The sequence below is a fragment of the Mytilus californianus genome, unplaced genomic scaffold, assembly GCF_021869535.1.
Source record: "Mytilus californianus isolate M0D057914Y unplaced genomic scaffold, xbMytCali1.0.p SCAF_14, whole genome shotgun sequence".
Classification (NCBI taxonomy): Eukaryota; Metazoa; Mollusca; class Bivalvia; order Mytilida; family Mytilidae; genus Mytilus; species Mytilus californianus.
In genome coordinates, this window is record NW_026262626.1 from 16,978,928 (window position 1) to 16,997,150 (window position 18,223).

General features: G+C 33.5%; 1 protein-coding gene across 1 annotated transcript; it reads left to right on the forward strand.

The window, feature by feature from the left end:
- Positions 1-10,065: 10,065 nt before the first annotated feature.
- On the forward strand, positions 10,066-18,019 carry LOC127724918 (pulmonary surfactant-associated protein D-like). Its single transcript, XM_052231921.1, has 4 exons — positions 10,066-10,104; positions 14,436-14,541; positions 17,403-17,610; positions 17,926-18,019. Exons 1-4 carry the CDS (start codon positions 10,066-10,068, stop codon positions 17,954-17,956), a joined length of 384 nt encoding a protein of 127 aa, XP_052087881.1. The 3' UTR covers positions 17,957-18,019.
- Positions 18,020-18,223: the final 204 nt, after the last annotated feature.

The window sequence follows — 18,223 nt, forward strand, 5'->3', positions numbered from 1 at the left end:
ATTTTTATTTCAGTTGACGTACATCTGACTTTAATTATAACCATTTAGCAGAGGTCGGATCGGAAATGTTTTTATAAATGCTCAAATGAGTATTAAGATTAGAATGTTTTGCTGCGGCTGTTAAATGCCGCTTGATGCTTCAAATTTCCTTTTTTCAAATGCTGCTTTATATAACATCAAACTGCTATATTTTCTAACAAATGCGATTAAAAGAACCGATATTTCCTAATGAACTTGAGTCATGTGAAAACTTTTAACCATTAATTTGAGGTTGAAAAGGAATCATACTGCTGGCAATTTTGCAATATTAAAATATTGAACAACAATGATTTTGTGGTTGAAAAGTAATGTCATTCTCTATTGCATGCTAGGATCACCCCCGGGTGAGGGATTTTCTCGCTGCATTTTTAAAAGACCCATTGGTGGCCTTCGGCTGTCGTCTGTTCTTTGGTCGGGTTGTTGTCTCTGACATATTCCCCATTTCCATTCTCAATTTTATTAGTTTAATTTTGTCGGTTTATTTTGTGTGTTTTTTTTTTTTTTTTCATTGATAGGTGGTAGGTTTTGAAAATATGATGACGAAAAACAAATTAAAAAAAAACATTGCCTTGTAAAATAACATAAAAAGGACTATATGAATCACCAAATATTTTGGACGGCGCTACAGACCACACAAACCACCAACACCCAACTTAAAATAGATCAAGAAAAACTTACGTTTTTTGACAAACGACATATTTCTTAAAAAAGAAGAATCATATATCATAACGTTACAACAAGTGATATGATAATAAAAATACTCATCAAAGATACATGTACCAGGCTTATACTTTTGTACGCCAGACACGCGTTTCGTCTACAAAAGTACGAAGTTGAGGAGCATTGAGACACCAAAAGTTCCGAACAGTTTTGCCAAATACAGCTACGGTAATGTCTTCCTGGTGTAGAAAATCCTTATTTTTTCGAACAATTCAAAGTTTTGTAAACAGTTTTAAATTCACCGTTAAATGCAAATTAATTGGCAGTACTTACAACAAAAAAGAAAATTAATAATGAAAAACAGATAATACACCATGGTACCAGTACTGAGTCTCTGTTGACAAACAGTTTTAAACAGATAAGCGTAATAATTTGCCCTTAAACGTGACCTCAAAGATAAAGAGGTTCATATGTTTAGATAACGATGTGATTGCATTCATTGAATTCGAAATTATAACGATTTTTAAACCTGAAACAGTGAATGTTGATATCAAATTTAATTTCATATTTTTTTTAAGAATGTCAACAGATATTAGCAGCTGTTCTAATCAAACATTTAAAAAAAAGACAACTTCAAACAAAAGACCAAATGAATCTACAAATCAAATATTGCATAAGAACTGACCTTTCACTTTGTATAAATTTTTAATTGTGATCAAAAGTTTTGAGAAAAGTAGTCATTACTTCTATATAACTTTCTTATATGTCAACAGTTACCGTCTATATTTACAGCTTTGAACCAACAAATGAATATATTGTTTAGACCTGAAAACCTTTTAATTTCTGATACCAAAGGAACAATAAAAATCATAAGTCGCCGAGAGACAGATACCACCATGATAATAGAAAAAAGACGAAAAATCATAAGCAGATCACAAAAATATAGATAGAAAATTAATGATTTAGTAGTATGTACCCTACCAAAAATGGTGAGTGCGCCTAAATTCTCCGGAATGTAGAAGTTTGTATTCCACTAGTAACATCCGTTGCTTTCATCATGTAAAAATCCGTCGATAAGTAATAAACAATGATGTAGCATCAAAGAATGATGGATCGACAGATGTCTCTTGTCTAACTCTTTATTACTAAATCGATAAGAGGGCCATAACATTTTTGATAAAGAAAATAGATTTAAGTTGAGGAATCATTAAAACATAGAGAAACAGGAGTGATTTAAGATATACATCAAACCAGAGGGTGAAGTGATTTAACCTGTGACACAGTTTAACAGACACAGGAATTATTCAGGTTGTGCCACAATGAAAACAGCGACAGGAATGATTTATAATGCGCATAATTGAGACAGAGAAATTAGTTATAAAAGCTGTGCCACAGTTAAAATAGAGAAAAAAGTGATTTAAGCTGTGACACAATTAAACAGAAATTAGTGATTTAAGCTGTGCCACATTTAAAAACAGACAGACAGAAGTGATTAAAACTGTGCCACAGTTTAAACAGAAACAAATATGATTTAAGATGTGCCCAGTTAAAACAGAGGAATGGGTGATTTAAGCTGTTCCACAGTTAAAACAGCGACATGATTGATTTAAGCTTTGTCACAGTTAAAAGAGACATGGATGATTTAAGCTGTGCCACAGTTAAAACAGAGACAGTAGAGATTAAAGCGTTATCACAGTTTAAACAGCAACTGGGGTGATTTTAGCTGTATCGCTTTAAAAGACATGGGGGATTAAAGATGTGCCTCAGTTGAAACAGAGACAGGGGAGATTTAAAGTGTTCAACACTTGAAACAGAGACTAGAATGATTAAAGGTGTGCCATATTTAAACATCAGTGATTTAAGCTGTATCGCAATTCAAAAGGAGAGGCGTAATTTAAGTTGTGTCCCAGTTAAAACAGAGACAGAAGTGGTTTAATATGTATCGCATTTAAACCAGAGACAGGCGTTATTTAAGCTGTATCGCAGTAAAAGCAGAGACAGAAGTGATTTAAGCTGTACTACAGTTGAACTAGAGACAGCAGTGATTTAAGCTGTACCGTAGTGAAAACGGAGACATGAGTGATTTAAGCTGTACTACAGTTGAACCAGAGACAGAAGTGATTTAAGCTGATTCGCAGTTATAACGGAGACAGACGTTATCTAAGCTGTGCCCCAGTTGAACCACTGAGACAGCAGTGATTTAAGCGGTATCGAAGTTAAAACAGAGACTGGAGTGATATAAGCTGTACCACAGTTCAACCATAGACAGGAGTGATTCAAATGTATCCTAATTAAAACAGATACAGGCGTGATTTAAGCTGTGCCAATATTTTTTTTTATTCCTATATAAACGTGTAGGTTGACATATGCCAGCCTCACAAGCACATATGTATTTCCATAATTATTTATGCTGATTATGAACTATTTGGCCCCGAGGGTATTACCAGCCAAGTATCCAGTATTTTGGTACTGGCATGCGAATATGGATATTGTGCTATTAAAATTATGAAAATTATTTTAAATCAATGAATATACCTATCTCATGTAAAGCTCCGAGTCTTTTCCCGGCAATGTCTATACGTCTTGTCTTTTTTTTTTTGGTGTGTAGCCTTCTCATTTTTCAATAAGTTTTACATCACTAAAAAGACAATCATTGTCGAAATGCACATCTGGTGCAGAAAAAAATTGTTATTAACGATATTCAGAATGTAAAATTTAATGTCAAAAAGTAGTATCGACATTCTTCCTTCTGTTCGCTTCTAACCAATGACAGATTGTCCACCTCCGGGATATCTAAAAAAAACAATGTTAAGATGCAAAAAATATACATTTTTATTCCATTGAACTTAAAACAGAGGATACCTTATATACAGTTAAGTCTGTCTCATATTTTGAGTTACATTAAGAAATTGACAATGAAGGTCGGTTGAGAACAAAAATCTATCTGGCAATATTTCCTTCCTTTGTAGAGGTTTGCTGCTTACAAGGATTCCAAGTGGTGCAGTTGAAGTCATCCTTTCGAATGTCACGAGTTGGTAGACCGTTATAAAATATTTGTGTCAAAGATAACCACGGATATGTTCTAGTTGATGTAACAACAATCCCGTCTTCTTTTTAAAGTGTATGGCATCACCGGATGAGACTTATCACCACATTTGTACTTGTATTAGCAACACGTAGATGTCACATGTAGAGCAGGAACCGCTAACAGCTCCGGAACACCTGAGTTCACCCTGGTATTTGGTGGGGCTTGTGTTGATCAATCTCTAGTTATCTATGTAGTGTTTTGTGGATTTTGTTCGTCTTTTCGTAGACTTGCAAAATGAACTTCATGTTTTATAACTACTGAAAATGTGCGTCTTTTTTATTTGTACAAGAGGAAAGGAGAAAAATAAGTATAGAAATGGTTTTTAGTTTTTCAGAGTCAAAGTTGAAGATTATGATTTGATTTATTGGTTCAGTCGACTATAAATAAGTCTTTTTAACTTAAATAAGGATAACAAAATAATATGATTTTTATAAAATATATTGCAGTGCTACCTTGATGTTTTATTTCATTCAACTGCATCTTTTGCCATTATATATACATATCTAAAAGCCATGCAGATGTTGGAGGAATAGAGAGTAGGTATACGGTGTTCCGAATCTACAAATCATTGTGACATTTAGATCAAATTTAGAAAAAAATGCCTGAATTGATCGTGTTTATGATAATGAGATTGCTACAAAAAAATCTTTATAAGTTAATAAATCTATTTGGAGTTGTTTCACAAATTTAGAAAAAAAGAATATATTTAAATCATGTGATGCATTTTAAATAAAAAGTAAAATAACAAAACAAACGAGCTTCAAGGAAAATTCAAAACGGAAAGTCCTTTATCAAATGGCAAAATCAAAAGTTCAAACATGTCAAACAAATAGAAAACAACTTCATATTCCTGACTTGGTACAGGCATTTCCTTATGAAGAAAATGGTGGATTAAACCTGATTTTATAGTTAGCTAAACCTCTAACTTATATGACACTCATATAGAATTCCATTATATTGACAATGTGTGAGCAAAACAACAGACATAATAGGTAAATATGTCATAAGTTGGGGTACAGTAGTCAACATTGTGTTATAATCTTAACTACTATACAAACAAATAACTATTTCAACAAAGAAAAACAAAATGGCATATAGACACTTTATAGACAAAGTATATAAAGTAAAATGAAAGACAAGAATACAAAGATGACCATAGCACAAGAACACAATGGCGTGATGTATTAATACCTAGCCACGTCAAAAGTATATTACCAAAAATGGACTAAACAGTAAAGGTTAAAAATATAGATATATCAAAAATAAATTTGCTCTTACTCCATTTCACAAATAAAAGGCTGCGGTTTGGTACAAATGTCATCATTCCAGTGGCCATCTTTGAACTCCAAGCAATCTTCATGTCCACCGGTGTTACTAGGGTTCCCTGGACACCAGAAGTTACCTTCCATCGGGCTTGAGAATGTCGCCCAAATCCAATGTCCTTCTACAACTTGGTCGGTACCATCAATCCAATAATCAGCTGAGGAGAATTTGTAGAATCGTGTGAATTATTTTATATGGTATATCTTTTTACAAGCAACCATTATTAAGATAGTGACAGTATATTTATTGAAACGCTCTTACAAAAAAACATGTATGTATAAGAATTTTTTGGGTCTTTTAGAAAAGAATAGCTTCTTGTATATTTGTTGTTTTTTTTTTTAATTAAATGCTGATACTCAGTTATCAAATTTTGTTTTGATTTTTTTTTTTGTCGTTTGTTCCCATAAAATATTGTACACTCACTTATCTTTTATTTTGAAATCTATTTGTCATTATATAGGATAAAGTAAAATGGCATATAACAGTTACCGTTTGCTTGACAAACTCCATTCTGGGATTTTTGGTGTGTTGGATTAATTTTTGTAAACAGAAAGTTTAACGTGTCTCGATCGTCAACAACAGCAAGGTTCGCACTCAGTGCTTTACAGTCACTCTGTAAACAGATATTTTAACATGTCTTGATCGTCAACAACAGCAAGGTTCGCAGCTAGTGATTTATAGTCACTTTGTAAAAAAAAGTTTAACATGTCTTGATTGTCGACAACAGCAAGGTTCGCATTTAGTGCTTTACGGTCACTCTGTAAACAGAAAGCTTACCATGTCTTGATCGTCAGCAACAACAAGTTTCGCAGTTAGTGCTTTAATCACTATGTAAACAGAAAGTGTAACATGTATTGTGTCATAGGTCAAATTTATTTGTTCAGTGTATGTTCAATGGTGGTAATATGTCCTTTGATTGAGTTAAGCTATTTCAGTTGATATTTTATAGTGTGTCTTTCGATGTTGTGATGTTACACTATTGTTTCAGAAAAAGGGTGAAGGTTTGGTACCATTAAAACGTTTAAACCCGCTGCATTTGTTTGCACCTGTCCTAAGTCAGGAATCTGATGTTCAGTAGTTGTCGTTTGTTGATGTGGTTCATAAGTGTTTCTCGTTTCTCGTTTTTTATATAGATTAGACCGTTGGTTTTCCCGTTTGAATGGTTTTACACTAGTAATTTTTTGGGGCCCTTTTTAGCTTACTGTTCAGTGTGAGCCAAGGCTCCGTGTTGAAGACCGTACTGTGACCTATAATGGTTTACTTTTATAAATTTTGACTTGGATGGAGAGTTGTCTCATTGGCACTCATACCACATCTTCTTATATCTATTGATCGTCAACAACAGCAAGGTTCGCATTTAGTGCTTTACAGTCACTCTATAAACAGAAGTTTAACAAGTCTTGATTGTCAACAATAGCAAGGTTCGCAGTTAGTGCTTTACAGTCACTCTATAAACAGAAAGTTTAACATGTCTTGATCGTCAACAACAACAAGGTTTGCACTCATTGCTTTACAGTCACTGTAAATAGTATTTGAGAATAAAATGAAGAAATTTGGTTTTAGAATTTGTTTATTAGTTTGTATTCTCTGTCTTGTTTTTACTGAATTTGTCAAGTGACAAAAATAGACGGAAGGTCGAATTTTATAATTTTGAAGTTCTTCAATGTTTAAGTATTCGAATAAATTATTTAAAAAGTTATTTCAGTATCATGTGTCAAATGCAGATAAAATTTAGATTACAACCTATTCAACAGGTAGATGCTAGCGCGATTAGACTAGTCTCCGATGGTACCATACACCAACTAGTGAAGCATGATGGAGTCGGCACAAAAAATCTTTTTCTTAGGTAAGCAGTTCCTGCTTAACTACTGACCCCTAGCGAGGTTATTATGGCAAGTAAACATTCGTTGATAAGTCGAATTCGTTGATGTCGTAATTGAAGAAAAGAGGACGACTATTTATAAATTTTCTTATAATAAGAAGTTAACTGTATTTAAACTAAGATTGAAACTCCCTAGTTCAAAATAGCCTCAAGACGGTTCTAACTGATCTATTTAAGTCTAAGTCTATTCGCCTTGTTGGAGAAGGATTTGTTTTATTTTTAAAGCATATAAATAGATAGGTAAAAAGGGTCGAGAATCTGCCTTTCAAAAACTATTCAACTCCTATCATGTGTTGTGAATGTACTAAGTCAGAATAGCTAGTCCAGAAGTCTTTCTTTATTGCTAATATTGTATAAGCTTTATCTTACATGAATAAATCAGATGTTAGTATGTCTACAAGATTTTTTCAGTGATTTGACATGAAGTAAAAGGACATGTGGGTATGCATCAACACACTACAGTCCCACAATACACAAAGAAACAACAAAACAAAACAAACACAACCACATCTTTATGCATGTTATCTTATTGTTATTGTTCAGTTGGGTTTATTATTGTTCAAATAATGTTATTTTCATACAGAGGAATTATTATAACTTCATTCGCTGAGACATCTCGATGAGCATGATGTTAAAGCGAACACAGGCTTGTTTGTGTTTAGGTTGTGCAGTCCAGGGCCCAGTTTTTTGTGGGTTCTTATTGCTCAATCTTTACTTTTCTATGTTGTGTTTTGTATACAGTTGTTTGTCTTTTAGTCTTTTGGTCTTTTTATGTTTTCCATAGCGTTGTTCGTTTATTTTCAACTTATGAGTTTGAATGTCCCTTTGTCATCTTTCGCCTCTCTTTAACACCACTGTACAAGTTCATGGGATGGTTTGAGCGCTAACAAATATGTTTAACCCATGCAGCCACATTCTGTATGTGCATGTCCCTAGTCGGGAACCTGTAATTCAGTGGTTGTCGTGTCGTAGGTTCTTTTCTTCTACAGCAAAAACGAAAGGCGACAAAACGACAAACAAGTTTACATACCACTTCATAGAAAACTAAAGACTGAGCAACACGAACCCCACCAAAACTAGGGTGATATCAGATTCTCAGGAATGGTAAGAAAGTATCAACAAAAATACCAAACTCCAAGGTAAATTCTAAAAGGGAGAAGTCGAATAAGTCGTTAGACTATATCAATCAACGTAAGCAGATCCTGCCCCACTAGTGGCACCCGAAATGGTTCATTTAAGCAGCCAGAACTCCCACTGGTATGACAAAAGTCAAATCATTATGTACAGACATTTAATTGATAAAGAAGACTTCCATGCATTTATTAAGGGATATTTCGAGTGTTCCTCGATATTTATTGGTTCCATTATTTATATATTGGTCACTGCAAAAAAAAAAAAAAAAAAAAAAACTTGCGCATTTGTTAAATACATTAATATACATATTTGTTTAAACAAATCTTCACTGGACAATACAACAAATTGAAATACAAAAAACAAATACTTCATTAAAGAATTAAATGCTTCTTTCTTTTATTTTGGGTGTAAAAACGTTGACCGAAACACATTTTATGTAAAACCATACTAAAAATGTGCTTAGGATCAACGCTTTTACGACCCTATATAATTACAAAAAGAAGCAATCAATCTTTATAAATACATTGATGTGCTACGATTACGAAATAACGAGTAATAAAAAGCTTTTTGTTTGTTTTCCCATGCATTCTCGTGACATTGTCATGGGAAACACGTGTAGTCATGAATGTTGCATTTTCAGGAGAAATGAAATAGGAACGCCTCGCAATTGTTGTCAGCCAAATAAAAGCACCAAATCTTATGAAACACGCAGGTAATGTAAGTATACTGATATGATACCAACAGAAGCTTCAGGCCAGCTGAGATGAACGTTTTTGCTGATGTAGTAACATGATGCACCGTAATGATGCCAACCATCGGGACAATCGGCTTGTACGTCGACGTCTGTAAAATAAAAACACACAAGGTCACAACAAAGGTCGTTCTCTCTTATGAGGGGTTGATACCAGGATGCTCATTTAGAAATTGCCGCTTTTCTTTTGTAATTTTTATCCACTTCCAGTTTTTTTCCTCTTCTTTTTCCCAGATCCCACTTTTTTTCACCCCTTATATCCCACATCCCAAAAGCGTGTCAACCCCCTTTTTTTATTATATAATGTCCGTTTATTTAACCTGAGTCTTTATATTTGTTTGTTCTCCCGTCTTTACTTTGTATCTGCAACTTCTCTCTAACCAGTAAACTGATTTCAATGAAATTATCAAAGAATCTGTCGTATCTAAATGATCTTGTGCAACCCATATTTTATTTTATTCATATACGATATTTATTAGCACAAATTTGTTGAATCGAAAAACTGTTTTCAAATTGGTTTCACAAAGTAAACCGTGAACTTTGCAATGAAATATTCAATTTGAGGAGCGATGATTTTCACAGTTAGTCCAGTTATAGTTTTTATGTTGTTGTGGGTCATACTAAGTACGTTATGTCCGATAACATTTTAAAGAAAGGATTAGTATATGTGTTTGATTGAAGAAATATTTCGAAAGTTCAACTGGTACTTGAAAAAAAAAAAACGAAAGCACGGAGTGTTTGTTCCGTAACATATCTATATGCATGCCTCTTGATGTGCTTTGGTAATTTCCTTGGTTGGGTTGCTGTCTCATTGTGATATAATCCATATCTCTTTTTATTTATTTGTTCCGCGATCTGTAACAACATTACTAATAGGCAGATAGCATGAGACTCTTCATTGGTATGATCCTAGTCTCCACTTTATAAATCTAGTCCAGTAAAACGAATACTGCGTTTAATGTGAAACATATTTCAAGACATAACTGAATTACTGTACTTTATGATAGCCCTTAAAATAAGCAAAATGAAACAAGATAAATTAATTAAAGTAAAGTGACATTGTAATATTCAATGGAAGTATTTGAAAAACGGTTACATGTTTTCCAAAATACGAGTTCAATACTTACAAATAAACGATAAGAATAAAATTGCGTGCCTAAGTGCCACCATACTGTTGGAAGTGACTTCATGTCAATTCCAGGTACATTTGATAAAAGAGTTCAAACAGTACCATTCCTTTTGATTTCAAATTGAAAATTTTCTCGTTCACAAACCTCTATGTCATAAAAATATGTACTTTGTTTACGTAGCAATTAAATTATAATCTGAAATATTTTAGTGTATTTATATCTTATAGAAATCACTGAGTTGATTTGAACACGCGTGAGAGAAGTATTGGTTGTTTGATAAAATTGAGAATGGAAATGGGGAATATGTCAAAGAGACAACAACCAGACCAAAAGGAGACAACAGCCGAAGGCCACCAATGGGTCTTCAATGCAGCGAGAAAATCCCACACCGGAGGAGGTCCTCAGCCGGCCCCTAAATAAAATTGTGATGTTGGTTTAACGGCGCTTTATTACACTTGAGCTATGTCGCGGCGACTAAGAGAACTACGAAGGGGGAAAAAGACATACATTTTGGATGATGTAAGTTATATAGAACTCTGTGGTTGAAACGAAGTATGTGTTTTTACTACGTATAATTAATCCTTTCCTAAAACAAAATATTTGTATCTACGCCGGTCACTTTTTTATGAAACAAAGTTGTTCTAATTCTTTCAATCTGTCTGTAAGCTAATAAAAAAAAACAAGAGTGCACACGCTGTAATGTCTCGCCTACTATACTGACCATTGATTTTATTTTGATAGTCCTAGATAAAAAAACGTTTTACTACAAGGTCAGATAAACCAAGCCGGAAATACATGTATACCTTTAATACAATCATTCCATACACCAAATATAAATGACCTATTGCTTATAGTATAAAAGAAACAGATAAAACCATAGAAATTATATATTGATCAATGAGCCATGACAATGAGGTCAAGGTCAGATGAACCCTGCTAGACAGACATGTACACCTTAAAATCATTCCATGCATCAAACATAGTTGACCTATTACTTATAGTATCTTAGAAACAAAGTTAACCAGGAAAACTGAACATTGACCAATGAACCATGAAAATGAGGTGGAGGTCAGATGATACCTACCAGACTGACATATACACTTTACAATCATTCCATACACCAAATATAGTTGACCTATTGCTTAAAGTTTAAGAAAAACAGACCAAAACACAAACACTTAACATAGAGCAATGAACCAAGAAAATGAGGTCAAGGTCAAATAAAACCTGCCGGACTGACATGTACATCGTAAAATACTTCCATACATCAAATATAGTTTGTTGACCTATTGCATACAGTATTAAAAAAACAGACCAAAACACAAAAACTTAACTTTTGCCACTGAACCATGAAAATGAGGTCAAGGTCAGATGACACCGGTCAGTTGGACATGTACACCTTATAATCATTACATACACCATTTATAGTAGACCTCTTGCTTATAGTATCTGAGATATGGACTTGACCACGAAAACTAAACCTTCACTGATCCATGAAATGAGGCCGAGGTCAAGTGAAAACTGTCTGACAGGCATAAGGACCTTGCAAGATACGCACATACCAAATATAGTTATCCTATTACTCATAATAAGAGAGAAATTAACATTACAAAAAATCTTAACTTTTTTTTCAAGTAGTCACTGAACCATGAAAATGAGGTCAAGGACAATGGACATATGACAAACGGAAAATTCATATCATAAAGCATCTATATACAAAGTATGTAGCATCCAGGTCTTCTACCTTAAATATAAGCTTTTAAGAAGTTAGTTAACGCCACCGACGCCGCCGGATCACTATCCCTGTGTCGAGCTTTCTGCGACAGTAGTCGCAGGCTCGACAAAAACCTTCATAAAAGATAGAATGAGGGATACTGATTTAAAGGGCAGAAGTGACCCTTTCGTCTTTTTGTCTGAAACTTCATAGATGCGAATTAAACGTCCAGACACCAAAACATTCATAGCAGTGTTAATTTGATGGAACCTTAAATACTTTGATAAGAATATGAACCCGCTTTTTACTTGACCGAAGGCCACCAATGGGTCTTCAACAAGTGAAGATCAATGTTTTACTAAAACATAGTACGCCTTTTATGACCACTCATTTGGTTTCATATAAAAACTATGTGATGTTTTGAAAATTGCATACATGTATAGGGCTAGTTACACAAGCACTTGGTAAAACTTTACAAAAATGTCATGTTAGGACCACAAGGCTTCGTCATAGGGTGTATACAGACATGGAAATAAACAATTCCCGTAGAACATTCATAACAGAACAAAACAAATCCCAGCCTTTTCAACGTAACAATAACTCAGATTGGGAAAGTTGGGGGAGTTTATTTCTCAATAGTACGCAAGAACTTTCGAATTACGATAACTTCTTTGACCCTATTATCTTATGTCTGTAAAAGCTGGTGTTTATCGAAGTCCACATCATTATTATGCCTGAGAAGTATATCATTTTCTTCTTTCTTTTATGTGGTGGTAAGTAAAAGTTCACTTTCTCTTTCAAGCATTTTATTATTTGAGTAAGAAAAGTCGATGGATGAAATGATTTTTTTTTGCGGGTCAGTGTAACTGTCTCGTTTACGTATATCCAACATCTGGTTTTATTCGTAATCCTAAAATTACAAATTGATGATTCCTATTGACGTTGCTTTATAATATATATATTTTTCATTCACCGGTGTCCAAAAAAGTATAACAAAAATACTGAACTCCAGGCAAATTCAAAAAGGGGAAGTCCATAAAAACTTACAAACGTTATCAACCAACGGAACAAGTGAAAAACAACTGCCATACTCCTGACAATCAAAATCTACAGTCCGATTGTTGATTTGTTGACCTCTTTCGATCGGTTTGAATACAAATAATGCAGTTAGGAAACGGTTTCCTTATGCAACATTTTTTTCAGTTGGGGTCCATCATGAAGACTCTTCATGTATAATATCGAGCCAAACTGCATTTCTAACGCACAGCCTCAAATCTCGAGTAAATCGAATTGCATTTACAACACACTAATTTCAACCTCGTGCTCATATGATTGTACAGTCCATATCGATCTCGCGTTTTTATTGTAAGCGCATGATCTAACTCCTCGATTGGTGCACCTCATATGAACAAGCGCAAAGACCTAAAATGCGAGCAAAGGAATAATCGTACGCGGAAATTGATATACGTCTTTTTTGGAATATCTTTTAAGTGTTTTTGAAATCTGCACATTTTTGTATTATTCGAAATTATCAGTTAATATGTGTTCTACAAGGAAACTACCAACTGAGAATTACGCTAAAGCCGGTGCTAGGGATCGTCTTAAATTTGCAGTTTTTTTTACTGCGTGTTGAAGGCCTGACTGTGACTTTGAGATGAAGAACAGCAATAAAAGCGCTTTGTTTTTCGTGTGTTTTTAATGTGCATGTACTGATTTTGTGTCATGGATGGATACCCCATATCCTTTGTTTTTCTATTATTTTGTAGTCTTCAAATGGACCTTATTAACTATACTAGTATCTATTTATTCAGGACAAGCTCTTGTATTGACGCAGGATTGTCAAAAAAATTGGATACTTCATGGCAACTCTTGCTATCTCCTGAGCCTACAGAAATCTGAATGGCATTTTGCAGTGGTATGTTTAACTAATGTTGATCTTCACTGGTATCTATATAAAAATAAGGAGATGTGGTATGATTGCCAATGTGACAACTATCCACCAAAGTTCAAATAAAGTGGATGTAAGCAATTACAGGCAACCGTATGGTAACCAAATTACGGTCATCAATCTGTCGGTAATCAAAGTTGAATATATATATATTTATCCCTATTTTACGAAATTTTCCTTTGATCTTACTGACTGACAATTTCCTTTTCTCAGCACAGTAGAGTGATATGAAAAATTATCGGAAGTAACTAAGGGCGCACGTGCCGTTGTCAATGAAAGTAACAACGTCGTCAAAGGTAAAATAGCGATAAACAGATTATCATTGGTCATCTCAACTCGATTGCTTTTCTCACGTTCGCCGTACCGGTTCAAGCGAGAAAATCAATATCGTTGAGATGACCAACGATAATCCATAAATATATATATATATTTTTTTAATTTGACAGCATGACAGTTGCCTTTTAACGCTTTTTGGTAGTCTCACCTAATATGTATAAAATATTTGTATTTTGCGGTATGGCTGTCTGTTTGACGAACAGTGGCCAATTAAATATATTTTAAAGGCGAGTTATTGGTTTTACGTGCTTCTATACTAAATCATAAATATTTTTTTTTCACATTGTAGTTCACAAAGTAATTGCTTTTCTTTTTTATTAATAAACACGCTAGAGTTCAACATGCCAATGTCGTATGTAACAAATGTGCCATCGCTCGTTTTATATACCACGCGGGAAAATATATATATATATTTCTTGTAAATTTTCAGAACGTTTGTAGAATATATGGTGGAACATTAGCAGTGGTCAATTCGGCGGAGGAGAACAAATTCCTAAATCAAACTATTTTACAAAAAACAGGAGGATCAACCAACGGTAATTTTTTTTATATAGTTTTACGGATAAGAATTGTTAAATAAGAAATAGCACAAGACTTAAACATCTAGACGTCAACGTTCAGCCTTTAACAAAATACAAAGTGTCTTTACAATATCTCAGAATCGTTCCGTCTTTAATAGACCTTTTTCATATTACCGACTTTTGACTCCGAAGTTTATATTTTTTCGACAGGTTACCTACTCTGTGGTATGACATCCTGGTACTCGGTCAAGCAAGAGCAGCGTAAAAAAGTAAAATCAAGCTTTTAATCGATACAATTTATGGGGAAAATTAACTGCATTATATTTTCTTAACACGATAAAATCATCAGAAAACAGAAAACCTTCCCCTCAAATTGCACGGATTATGTGTTTGATTTTTCTTCTTTTGGTTGCTCTTACTTGACCGAGTACCAGGATGTCTAACAGAAAAGGTAACCTGTCGAAAAATTATATAATCCGGAGTCAAAATTCGGTAATATGAAAATAGTTGTGACTTAATTCCGAGATTACTGTTATAGCTTAATTTATCAGATACTATCAAAGATCTACCATTAACATGACATTCCCGAAATATAAAAACCTCATCCGTAAGATATATAGTTATCCTGCATTCTAATGCAACTCGTTTAGAACCATAATTTTCATTGGACGTTGACAAATATTTTGAAGGGTTATACTCCTCGTTCTACCAGTCCGTAACTAAGGAAAGCCACCATTTTGAATTCCGATATTTTTTTGGCATGTAATTTCTCAAAAAATAAACAAAAAACGTCACATTTTGTGCCTCATTATATTCTTTTTGTCAATATTGAAACCATTCAGAAGCATACAATCGAAATGTATTAATATGACTAGTGTTTATGTTTGACATCGGGAGTATAGTTTACCTTTGAAGTCAAAGACGACTTGTACGACTTTGCCCCCAGCAGAGCTATAGAAAAACAGTACATTAACGGGTGTTACACGGACACTTTTTAGATGATACACGGACACTTTTTAGTTGTTACACGGACACTTTTTATGAATAGAATCATTCGTGCATGATCGGTGAGTTCATGGGCACTTTAAATTTCAATTAGATTTGAAATTTTTGTTTCACCGACATATTTCCTCTCTTTTTAATTAAAATATTTACGCTAGCATCAATAACTATATTTTTTTTCAAACAAATCCAGTAACTATTCATAAGGGATTGACCATTTAACTTCAAAAGGTGGGTTATGGTTTTTTCCTAAAAAAAACCATTTTTATCCCCAATTTTATGAGAAAAAATATATAATATATTATATAGTTGAAAAACTAAATAATGTTCTTACTCAGAAAAGAACACACACCCTTTTGAAGCTAAATGGTCGGTCCGTAAATGTTTTTTTTTCAATATATAGACATGAATAGTATTCTGGACAATGCTGGTACCAACGTTTATATTTCAATAAAAAAGACAGGAAATATATATAAAAAAAATCAAATCTAATCAAAAGATAAAATCCCTATCAACTCACCAATGTACGATTGATCCTATAAATAAAAAGTGTCCGTGTAATACATGTTCAAATAGGCAGCAAATCTTGAAGAAAATCATTCAACTTATGTCATCAATTTTGGACGGTAAGCTCTGATTGGATCATATAATGACACGTGTTTAATCCTGATCAACACTATCAGAGACATTTAAAAACCTATAAGCATGAACATTTTTTTTAATCCAAAATATATGCCTATATATATCTAATAACAAGACAAAATCCATTTTTTCATAACATTTCATTCACTAATGAGATAGGAAATTCATTCTTCTGATACACTTATATTTTTATTGAAATCATATATATTGAATTCACATATTTGGCGGCAAACGTACGATTTTTACGATTTTTTAAGGGGGAATTGGGGGCCTGGAATGGCACATCCTGCATTCTTTCAACAAAGAAAAGGATGAAGCCTGTTTATTTTAAATTTATTTTAACCCCCCCCCCCCCCCTTTTCCCCAAATAAAAATCAAATGGTAGCTTGCTTAACTCTGAAATCTTTTTTTATACATTACTTACTTGCGAAGTTGCATCTCAAAAAGTCTCAAATGTGTATAACATTTACCTTTAACTTGAAATGATTCTTTTTATAAAGTTATTAGATTCTTGAATTTTTTGAGAAAAAACTTACGGCTGAAGGGAAGTGAGAAAAAAAATTGAGTTTAAACTGTAACTTACATTAACTGGTATATGGCCATTTAAGTTTCTAATATCTTTAGTTTTGCTACCTCTTCTAAATGCAAAATGTACTCCTTCCTTCTTGAAACGTCGTACAAGTCAGATACAAAACAAAGGTAACTAAAAACAGGCCGGAAACAACCTGTCGTATAGTTTGTCTGCACTTGTAGTCAGGTCAAGGTCCTCGGCTATCGCCTCGGACCTTGACCTGACTACTCGTGCAGAAAAACTATCCGGCAACGGTTGTTACCGGCCTGTTTCTTTGTTACCTTTGTATTGTATCTAATACGTAACAGTTTCGCGTACTTTTTCATTTATGGCATTTCTAAGCCAAAATATTTACTAAAACGGAATTTATTTTAATATGTGGCTTTAGAATGGAAATAGCTTTATTGTATTTTAAGCTTGGACTTCGTAAAACTTGATTTTACTGTCGCAAATATCCGTTTACCTAGCTTAGCTACGCGTCGCTAAGTAAACTCAATTTGCGACAGTAAAATATACGTTTAACGAAGGCCAAGCTTAAAATACAATACAGTTATCTCCAAAATCTATCCATTTCTGCGTTGGATTTTTTGTTTAGAAATCTCTTTTTATTTGTATTGTCCTATGTAGAGTTCTGATAACTGCGATGTTTTCTTTTCGACAGAGAGCTACTGGTTAGACGGAACGGATTTTGAGACCGAGGGAACATGGAAATGGTCATCAACAAAGCAGGAAATGGCTTATAAGAATTTTTACCCCGGACAACCAGATGATCAAAGTGGTAACGAGGACTGTTTAGCTATAAGTACTGCTCACAAAGGACAATGGGCTGATATGCATTGTTATGAGAAATTGTTTTCCATTTGCGAAAAGTAGGTTATCTGTCAAAAGTTCTTTTTCTCCTTTTTTAACGCATGCATGCAAATAATAATATCAATTATTTGGCAATTAGTGAAGAAAACATCGGGATTTTTTTTTTCGTTTCCTGTTTCATTTGTATTTTTGTATTTTTCGTGATGAAATTTAAAACCGTTTTAACTTTCAGTGTATTTTCCTATTCTCTCGAAAAATATACAAAATGAAAAAAAAATGTCCATAATGGTCGTTATTTGATTATCATGATAATACATTCATTTTAAGATTCGATGTTAAACTAGTATTTTGTTGTTTTATTTTTTCGTTTGCAGGGATTCAAGTGCTGGTGGAACCGTTGGGTAATTGATATATATCAACATCAGAAGCAGTGTTTGCATTTTCCAATCGTGTTTACATTTACCAAAGGCAATAATCAATTTTATTACTATTTTGTAGAAAAATAAAAATTTTAAAAACCATTTTTTTTTTTCTTTTTCTAACCATAAGGAAACAGTCGATCAATCAATCTAAACAAAAACAAAACATTTTACCAAGGAATTAAATAGGTCTCTAAGGATTTATTTATAAAAAACATACAGATCAATCAATTGTGAAAATGTTTTTTACACA